General features: G+C 38.7%; 1 protein-coding gene across 1 annotated transcript in view; it reads right to left on the bottom strand.

The window, feature by feature from the left end:
- The window catches only part of EYS (eyes shut homolog), a 766,416-nt gene that overhangs the window by 469,940 nt on the left and 285,364 nt on the right, over positions 1 to 11,112 (bottom strand). The window contains 1 exon segment of the mRNA XM_018077885.2: positions 1,762 to 2,021. Within this exon segment, the coding sequence (XP_017933374.2) occupies positions 1,762 to 2,021 (260 nt within the window).

Below are 11,112 nucleotides of genomic sequence, written 5' to 3'. Positions count from 1 at the left end.
AGCTCCCTTTAATCAGGAGATAGTCTCTTTTCCTTCTAAAAAGGTGCCACTGTCAATAGCATGACATGGTCCTCTTGTGCCCGTCTCAGATATGGTGTTCTATAGATGATCGTTAGAATTTGGTAAGTGCAGCTACATTTTGTGAATCCTGCTAAGCCAGATTCTTACTTTCTAATGACTGAACTGTTAACTACTGGCAAACGGTTTAATCCAGATACCATTTGCCACTAAATTAGGTGTCTTGGAGTAATCTAGCTATGTCAATGTGATTGCCCTTTGTATCAGATCTATAATCCTAACAAGTTTATCAGGAGAAAAAGGGAGGCACATGGCAGACAAATATAGATTAATATAGAAAAGAAGACAACTGAAGAATTAGATTTCGTCAAACTGCTTTCAATTAAAATTCTTTACTATCTCTTTTTTTATGATAAGAGTCCTGAATAAATGGTTGCATTTTTCCTGGCATGAATGATTAACTCACTTCATGAATTATGCCTTTAATCGCTTTTCGATACTGAATTTTCCATTTTCCAAGATTTGTTAGCAATGTATGTTACTGATTCACATAACTTCCCTGCTACTTCCCTGAATATTCCTAGCTGCAAGCTTCAAGATTCTTGAAGATTCCATCAAAGCTCTCCAAGAATTCTGACAGCAAGCTTTTTTGATTCTTCTGCAACTGCACAAAAATGTTTGGAAAATACAACTTTTCTGAGGAATGTCAAAAAAAACTTGAACTACATGTCTCTCTACAGATCATTTTTGAAAAAGGTTTCAAAAATCAATACATTGTGTCAAAAGCTGTTTTTAAAATCAGCTTCTCTTAAAGCTGCTTCAATAAGCAACTTGCATACCTCCCCAGTGACTTCTTTTTTTAACTCAGCAGCTTGTGGTAGCCTTTACCTTAATAGTAAAAAAACCCAAGGTATTACATACTCCTAATTCTTATGTATTATGTCCATATCTTTGTAGCTCAGTAACTGACATGTAACACTGCAATTAATGTATATGGTATCCTCAGTACCTAAGACACCCCTACCTCTGTAGGCAGAACAATGATGACTTCAAAATCCTTCCTAAATTCTAAATTTTCACCAGTTAATGTGCTCCACAACTCCTACATAGAATCACAGTGATGTTCTGCACAGTTAAACTGTTGCTCCATTCCATCTTAGCAGTTCTTGCATATCGATGGAGAGATTGTATCTTTTAAGCAATGGCCCAGGAAAGCTGTCAGCAACTGTTGTGATTTTGCTTGTTATGCATACAGAGAGCAATCCGCTGTATCCATTAGGCAAAGAAAGATTACTTTCCTGATGTGCCAAGCCTTCCTGACAGCTCAGCAGGAAAAGAAACCATTTCCAACTTGCTCCAATTTTTGTACTTTTAACAATTTGCATATATTTTGTCTACTTTTGCCTGTCTGTTTTGTCAATTTAGTTTGTCAGCTCTGCTGGCCAGGTGTATGTCTATCTCTATGCCATTATAACAATTGACTCAGAAATAGTAATTCTGGGTCCTAAACCACCATAGATTTAATAAGTATTGTAATATAAGAAATTAATGATAGGCAAATTGACAGCTATCTTACCAGTCTTTTAACACAACTGATAGACCTGATGTAATTCTTGGTGGGTTTATGTGCTTTGAAAAGTATACTTTGCTACTTAAACTGAAGATAGCCATGAATCAACACATATTTGCAACTTTTCTGCAGCACAACAGACAATGGAAGAGATTAACTATACCAGTCCTTACCTGTTTTGCAAATGCACATTGGATTTCCATCCACTTGTGCCAAACAGGTTGAATTGTTGATACATGGATTGTAAGGCAGCTCACAAGGACTGAAGCGCTGGTGGCAGAAATCACCAGTATAAAATGGAGGACAAATGCATACAAACTGCCCCGGCTTCACAGACTCATAGCAGGTGGCTCCATTCAAGCATGGTTCAGATTCACATTCATTTATATCTTCACTGCAGTCTGGTCCTGTCCACCCTGCTGTACATGTGCATCTGGATGGAGGGGAAAAAAAAAAGTGTTGACATGGTGGTTGAATGAAAATCAACAACTTAGCCCAATTGGTTCCAACTATTTCTATTTAAAAAAGAAACAAAACTAGAAACAAAATCAATTATATTTTTCATCTTTTCATAGCTTTTTTTTTTCCTGGCAATTGTATCATATTGCGCTATGAATAAAAGTTATATTCAGCTTCTTCTCCCACCATTTATTCGAACAAAAGCAAAAAGACTTATTCTAGGTCACAGTATGACTCGGAGAATCATCTGGTTTAGCGAATACTGACAGAATCATCTCTGGATCTTCTTTAAGCTGGAGTAACAGCACAAATTATCAAACATGAAATGGAAATTTGCTTAAGATTGAGGATTAGAAGGACATCTTTTCATATGTGTGAAACTAATAGGTACTTCAGTGTTTGGGATGAAATGCACCAGGCAGCATATTCAGTCCACTCTAAGCAAGAGGGTAGGAGGTCAAAAGCACTATGAAGTATCCTATTTTCATCGTGTTCTTTCTCTTTTTGGTATTCTCTTGTGAAGATCCGTTAGTGATAAAACAGAAGAGAAAAACTGGTCCGAAATCTAAATCACATCTGCTTGTAAAGAAGCTATCTTCATTACTTAGATATCTATTTTTATTCACAACATGAATATGATAATGTTCTATAAATTCAAATATAATAATTTGCTAATAATTTCAAAGTTTGCAGAGCAAAATTTTTTAATTTGCTGCAATAGAAGAAGGTTCATTATACTTCAAAAGTCATGTATTCCTGTTACTTTCACTGAAGATAAAAAGGAAATCAACATATATTTGCAACTCATTTTCAGGACAAGAGACAATATGAAAGATGAACTATACCAGCTTTTATCTACTTGGATCAATATTGATTTCAGGCATTAAAACATTCAAATATATCTTCATAGTTCTAATTTCATAAAAGGAATTGTTCTTAAATTATAAACAGGTCATTTAATGGAGAATCAGTAATGTAATTCTGTTCTGTAAGGCACAGGTATTGCTCGCCAAACAAAAGGCAAATTCACCCTTTAAAACACTGTATTTACAGTGTTTTCTTTGGAATTTTTAGTGTTCTATGTTATTGATTTTTGGAGTATAATTTCCATGTCTCATGAAATGAAAAGGATATAATGAAGCAACTTTATCATTTGAAAGGCCTGAGTATTTTATCAATAAGGATTCAAAAATCAGGTTACTGTACGTTTCTCATGGGAAGAGAGCTATCAAAAGGCATTCAGGCAATCTTAAAATAACTCTGACAAAAATCACATTTTAGGACTCATTTATCAGTTATAACGTCCAAAACATATTTTTGGAAATATGGTTACAAGTAAATATGCTTTGTTACTCTATGTTTGTACACAAAAATCATACCTGCTTTTGTTATACATGACAGAATCAATCTAGTATCTAGAGGCAACGCCCACTAATACTGCACCCACAACTCAACACTTTGTTTAATTTTCTCCTGATTAGTCAACACATAAAAGTATAATCCTCTTACAAATTAAGTATCTCCAAATGTCTGAAACTGGACATAGTAGAACACTCTGTCCCAACAGATCAGAACACAGATGTTTGTTTTATGGAAGCTCATTTTTTTCTTGACTTCATTTATAAAGTTCTGAATAAATTACTATCAATGAACTACTACAAAGTGTCTATGCACCATTTTTAACGTGGAGAGCCTTTCACTTCATATTAGGAGAACATGGTTCAATTCTTCACTGGTCTGACTTCAGGGATACAACTGAGGTACAGAGGAGAGCACATTAAACATGTTTCATTCCCTTCTTCCTAATGAGTTTCATAACTGCCTTTGAGTTATCAAAACTATTCTGTATGGCCACAGGGAACATTAGGTCACTGAAACACAGCAGTTATTTACACTAAACAACTAGCCAGTCCTACCCTGGCTTCATGCCACCTGCCAACTGAGATGCAACAGTCAATATTAATGCAAAGAAGACAATCACAGAGCTTTTGTACTTGTTTCTGTACTATCAAAAAAGTTGCTGGTGGCACCATTAAAAGTGAAAAAATATATAGTAGCGTCTATCCTGAGGCCCAGTTTTAAGAATAGAGACAAAATCTTGTCTTAATGAGAGCTACTATTTAAATAAGGTAAGGAGGTGTTATGATTATTAAGGGTAGATTATTAATTAATTATTAATTACTATAGCTGGTATTCTTGGACCCTATGTGATCAAAAGGCAAAAACCGAAACAGTCTTTTTCAAAATGACTATTTTTTTTCACTGTGTTAGAAAAATCAAGATGATTTCTAGGATTCTCACGGGAAAAAGAAAAAAAAAGCTAATTATAGGCTTTTAAGAAACCATATAAAGATAAGATAGTCAATGCTGAACTTCTTTGTGTTGTTTTACCAACATAAACATTTTTTTTCAATAACCAAATCCAAATATTCCCACTGATATTACAAAACCAAATCATGCATGGCTCTTTTCTGTAAACTATTCATTTTAACAATATAAGTCACATATAGTGCTTTAACTGTGAAATGCATAGAACTTCTTTAATACATATAGATCAGCTTCCATAAGTACTATCTGTTGACTTTCCATACAGCTCCCCACAAGTTTAAGAGCTTTCTGTACGGTTACAAACCAAAGGAGAGGGTAATGAAAATAGACAGTATAAATTATATCCATGGTTTTGTATTTTACTACCTGTTTAAACATTAGAGTCAAAGTTGAAAATTGCAAGCTATAATCATGAATGGCATCCAAAAAACTAATATTAAAGTTCTTCTATCTCTATATGATCCGTTAAATACTAAATTCTTTGGTTCTTACCTGCTTTAAAACTCCCTTTTTACTTCTCACATTCCAGTAAAATATATATCAGTTGCTGTATATTCTACCTTAAAAGTTTTAAGGAATTAAATAAGAGGAAAGAATCTTAAGATTTCCTGAATGGTTGATTTTGGATAAAAGTTTCTGAGGTTCATCTAGACCCCCCCTGCTCAAAAAAGGTTCAACTAGAGTTTTCTCATGTCTCAGTCCAGTCTCATTCTGAGTATCTCCAAAGATGGAGACTCCACAACCACTCTGGGCACACCTGTTCTATCACCTGACCACCCTCACATTAAAAGGGAGCAGTATCTTATCTTAAAATATTTCATATAGTTTAGCTTTTATCCATTACATCTTGTCCTGTCACTGGATACCCCTGAGAAGAGTCTGCCTCCACCTTTTTTCACTCCCTTCTATCAATTATTTACACACATTGGGAAGAGCTTCCCTGAGCCAAAACCATTTTTTCAACATGCTAATCAGAAAAGCAGTCTACTTTGAATCTTGAGAGTTCTAAAGTGGCTGTCTATCAATTAGAAAATCATATTGGTGGGCTTATTCCAACCTAGCTTAGCTAGAAGCTCCAGAAAAATGCCAAGGCTTGACAAAAGCAGCAATGCAGATGAATACACCAGAGCAGAATAAATTTTAGAAGGAGGCATTCTTTTTGCTTTCAGACATCTTACACCAGAAAAATAGAAGAAACCAGTCTTTTCAGTTCTCTGTATTTCATAAAAAAATTTTTGGATAACATACAGATGTTTTTGCAGAAAAAATTGCAATATTTAAGATGCAGTAGAACTGCTTTTTCCTTAGTGGTTCAGTCAAAGAAAGAGGAATCCTAAACTGAATTCTCAGATACAGCATGCACATCATTCACCCACCTCCTTATTTCACAGGCTCTTGATGAGAAACAGTAAGACATTCAATGACGTTTAGGTCAGCCTGTTGGACATACAATACAGGGAACAACGGTCCATTCTACAGTAAGGATTTATGTTGTCTTGTTCATTCAATCAAATCAACTAACAGCCTGAGAAACCACAGTGCTCAATGACAAGTTTATTCCTTGTAAGCTACAGGCTATTGGACCATTTGAAGTAGTGAAATGAGAGCTTGCTTTCAATATATACACAGATTGGAATTTAGAGCACAAACACACACCACAAAGCTCCAAGGACATACACTTCCAGTTCTCACAAAGGCTTCAAATACTCATTTTTCTCTCTCTTCTTTCCTCCTACAAATATATTTTTTTTTCTTTTATACCTGGAAATCTTAATGTGTTTTTTGTTTCACAAACATGTTCTGCCAGACTCTACCTGCAAAAGCAATTATGAGTTTACATCTGATGCTATTAGATCTCTGATGTCATATGTCACTCCTGGATGGTCTCCTTATATTTTCACCTATGTCTCTCCTCCTCTCCCCTGAATTTCTCTAAGCCTCCATTTACCATCACTTCAAATATTCCTTTCCTACTTTATTCCTAGAGGTCTCCATTTGCAGCCAACCAAATATGACACAGATTAACTAATTAGAGAGGTCAATTTTGGTGGCAGCCTGGGCTGCAATGCTTATGCAATCATGTTTATGCAATCAGGTGCTTATGCCCTGATGGAATTAACAATCTTGAGGGATATGGGCCACCTGATGAGTAGTCAGGACCTTGAATTTTAGGAGAGAAAACTTTCATCTGATTGGCAGATTAGATTAGACTTTAGACCCAGTAGCAGATGAGATCCTCTAGGAAACTGCCTTTGGGAATAAGGGATCTAAACAAAGCTGGCAGCTCTTTAAGGACATTTGTTTTAGAGTGCAGGAGCTCTTGATTTCCCCATGTAAGAAATCAGGCAAAGAAGGCAGGAGACCAGCATGGTAAGTACCCCCTAGGTAAACCGAAATGTAAGAAGCAAATGCACAGGCAAAGAACAAGGGACATTTATCCTGGGAATAATAGAGGATGCTGTCTGGATTTGTAGGGGAGGGATTAGGAAAGCTAAGGCATATTTGGGGCTGAATTTGGCAAGAGATGGAAATAATAAGAAGAAGGATTTTACATGTATACTGGCTAAAAAAGTAAGAGTAAAGAAAATATACCTCTGAAATAAATAAGACAGGAGAACTGCTGACAACCTACGCAGAGAAGACTGAGGTATTCAACAATTTTTTTGCCTCAATTTTCAATGTTTATGTCTCTTCACACATCTCTGAATCTCATGTCAGGGTCTGGGGGAATGAAGTCCTTCCAATCCTACGAGAAGGTCAGGTTTGAAATCACCTGAGGAACATAAACATACCTAAGCCCATGGGACTCAGTGGGATGCCTGAAGGAATTGGCTAATGTAGCTTTTTAGCCAGTCTCTATGACAGCTGAAACATGATAGTAGACAGGCAAAGTCCCCATTGATTGGAAAAAGGAAAGAATCATGCACATTTTAAAAAAGAGTAGAAAGAAGAACTCCGGGAGCTACTGACCAGTCAGCCTCACCTCTCTGCGAGGAAGACCATAGAACAGATCCTCTTGCAAGGTATTTCAAAACATATGGAAGACAGAGAGGTGATTAGAGACAGACAACATGGCTTTACCATGGGCAAATCATGCCCGACTAACCCAGTGGCCCTCTACAGTGGAGTGACTGTATCAGTGAACAAGCAAAGAGCTACAAATATCTGCCTTGAATTCTGTAAGGCCTTTGACACAGTTCCATACAATAGTCTTGCTTCTAAATTAGAAAGACAAAGGCTTGATGACTAGACTCTTAGATAAATAAGGAACTGGCTGGATGGCTGTGTCCAAAGATTTAATTTCAAGGGCTCAATGCCCAAATACAGATCTGTAACAAGCAGTGTCCCTCAGGGGTCTATATGGAGACCAATACTATTCAATATCTTCTTTAGTGACATAGACAGTGGGATCAAGTGAGCACTCAACAAATGTGCAGATGATTCCAGGCTGAGTGGTTCAATTGATTTACTGAAGGGAAAGGGTGCCATGCAGAGGGACCTCGACATGCTAGAGAAGTGGGCCCATGAGAACCTCATGAAATTCAACAAGGTCATCTACAAGGTCTTACTCCTGGGTCAGCACAATCTCCAGCATCAATATAAACGGGATGATGAATGGATTGAGGGAAGCCCTATGGAAGAGAACTTGGACATACTGGTGTATGGAAAATTGAGCCAGAAATGTGGGCTTGGAGCCCAGAATGCCAACTGTATCCTGGGCTGCATAAAAAGTAGCAAGATCGAGGGAGGTGATTCTGCCCCTCTACAGTGCTCTTGTGAGACTCTTCCTAGAGTACTCCACTCAGCTCTGGGGTCCCCGGTGCAAGATAGACATGGACCTGTCAGAGCAAGTTCAGAGGATGTTCACAAAAATGCTTGTAGGCTAAGAGAAGTGGGGTCATTCAGCCTAGAGAAGAGAAGGCTCTGAAGAGACTTAAATGGGCTTTTCAATAATTGAAGGGAGCTTACACAAAAGATGGAGAGACTTTTTAGCAGGGTCTGTAGTGACAGGACAAGAGAACAGTTTTAAACTGAGAGTGTAGATTCAGACATAAGAAAAACGTTTTTTATAATGAGGGTGGTAAGACTCTGGACCAGTTTGGCCTGAGAAGTTGTGGATGCCCCATTCCTGGAAGTGTTCCAAAGTCAGGTTGAACAGGGCTTTGAGCAACTTGATAAAGTGAAAGATCTCCCTGCCCCATGGCAGGTGGGTTGGATTAGGTGATTTTTTTAATGGTCCCTTCCAAACAAACCATTTTATGATTCTGTGATTCTATGACTTTTGCCATTGCTTGTATAAAGCCCCCAGCTGTGTCCTGACCCGACAGCTCACCCTGAGCTGTGTGTCACTGGTTTAACCCCTGTGCTGAGGCCCAGTGACAGATGCATCCCCTGCTCCAGCTTCAGCTCTTGGAACAATCCCTCTTGGAAGGGGTGACACCTCTGTTCCCTGCCTGCTGTCAAACAATAGCCCTTTCTGTTGGGAGGTCTGGTGGCTACAGCCAGGCTACAGAATAAGAGAAGTGGGCAGTGATAGGGAAGTGCCTAAGACTGAGGATGAAACTAGTTGCTAAATCTGTTCTGCATCACAAAAGTAATGTTAGTTTTTATTCCGCTCTTTTTTCATGCTCTTTAATTGGCACACATATAATAATCTTTATGAACAATAGAAATGGGGTAGAATTTTTAAATGATTGAGGCAAAGTCATAAAGGATAATGGCAAAGACTAAAATTCCTATTTCTTTTATTGCTGTAGTTAAGAAGGCAGGAACAATTAACTCCTGAAATAAAAATGCTGTGTTATAAACTTGCTTACTCATTGCCCTTTTCTAGGTATGCCAGAAAACTTTTGGTTAACATGAATAACAGGAAAATCTTTTCCACACCAGTGCTTTCTAATTCAAGCTCCTGAAATGAATCATACAGTTCAGCGCAGGTGTACAACCAATCCCCAAGGTCTGCCTGACTGTAGTATGGAGTTCTGGGCACTGTGAAAGTACTGTAGTATCCCATTGAAGGGGACCATAATTTTTTTTTTTTTAAGAATGGCATGTCTTGTTGCCTGAGAAACTCCTAAGTTACTAAGTTATAACTCTTAAGTTAAAATTAAAATCTTAATTAACTCAAATATATATATATTTCACTGTAGTGTCGATAAAGTCCATCAATGATGGCATGTCAGGAGGGCAGGTATAAACCTTTCAGCTTTGCTTTTGAGGAATGCTAGGACATCCTTCATTGTTACAGTTCATTGTGGTGAGGTTCTAAATGACTGGAAGCTGGTGAACATTGTTGATTTTCAAGAAGGGCAAGATGAAGGACGTCAGAAGCTACAGGCCTGTCAGTCTCACTGCCTGGTAAAGTTATGGAGAAGATTATTCTGGAAGTATTGAAAAACACCTCAAAGACAACGCGGTCATTGGTCACAGCCAGCACAGCTTCAGGAAAGTCCTGCTTATCAAACCTGATTTCCTTTGATGACAAGGTAACGTCTACTTGATCAAGGGAAGCCGGTTGTAATCTTTTTGGATTTCAGTAAAGCTCTCGATACTGTCTCTCACAGAATCGTTCTGGACAAAATGTCCAGCACAGGGTGGATAAACACATCATGTTGTAGGTGAACAATTGGCTCATGGGCCGAGCACAAAGAGTAATACTAAATGGGGTAGCATCAGACTGGTAACCTGTCACTAGTGGGGTTCCACAGGGCTCCATCTTAGGCCCTGTGCTCTTCAACATCTTCATAAATGACTTGGAAGCAGGACTGGAAGGGATACTAAGCAAGTTTGCAGATGATACTAAACTGGGAGGAGCTGTTGACTCCCTTGAAAGCAGAGAGGCCCTGCAGTGAGATCTCAGCAAATTATAGGACTGGGCAATCACCAATCATATGAAGTTCTAAAGCAAAAGTGGTGGATTCTGCAGCTGGGATGGAACAACCCTGGATGTTTTTACAGTCTGGGGAATGAGATGCTGGAAAGCAGTGCCACAGAAAGGGACCTGGGGGTTCTGGTTGATGGTAAGTTGAATCTGAGTCAGCAGTGCCCTGGCAGCCAGGAGGGCCAACCACGTGCTGGGGGGCATCAGGCAAAGCATTGCCAGCCGGTCAAGGGAGGGGATTGTCCTGCTCTGCTCTGCAGTGATGTGGCCTTACCTTGCATATTGTGTGCAGTTTTGGGCACCACAACATAGGAAAGATATTCAGTTGTTAGAGAGTGTCCAAAAGAGGGCAACGAAGATAGTGAAGGGCCTTGAGGGGAAGCCCTATGAGGAGCAGCTGAGGTCACTTGGTCTGTTCAGCCTGGAGAAGAGGAGTCTGAGGGGAGACCTCATTGCAGTCTACAACTTCCTTGTGAGGGGAAGAGGAGGGGCAGGCACTGATTTCTTCTCTCTAGTGACCTGAGGGAATGGTCTGAAGTTGTGTCAATGGAGGTTTAAGTTCTTCATCCAGAGTGTGGTTGGGCACTGGAACAGGCTCCCCTGGGAAGTGGTCAAAGTGCCAAGCCTGACAGAGTTCAAGAAGTGTTTGGAGAATACTCTCTTCCTCGTAGTGTGATTCTTGGGGATGGTCCTGTGCAGGGCTAACGATTGGACTTGTATGATCCTTGTGGCTCCCTTCCAACTCAACATATTCTGTGATTCTGTGGCTTGACAGACTTATAGTTCCTTTCCAACCTAAATGATTTTAGGACTATGATATCATCCTTCATTATTACAATTACTACAAGAGTCATCA

The sequence above is a fragment of the Manacus vitellinus genome, unplaced genomic scaffold (genome assembly GCF_001715985.3).
Source record: "Manacus vitellinus isolate BGI_N305 unplaced genomic scaffold, ASM171598v3 scaffold_4_pilon, whole genome shotgun sequence".
NCBI classification, from domain to species: Eukaryota; Metazoa; Chordata; class Aves; order Passeriformes; family Pipridae; genus Manacus; species Manacus vitellinus.
The sequence above is the reverse complement of the archived record's forward strand: the minus strand, read 5'-3'. Positions and strand labels throughout refer to the sequence as shown.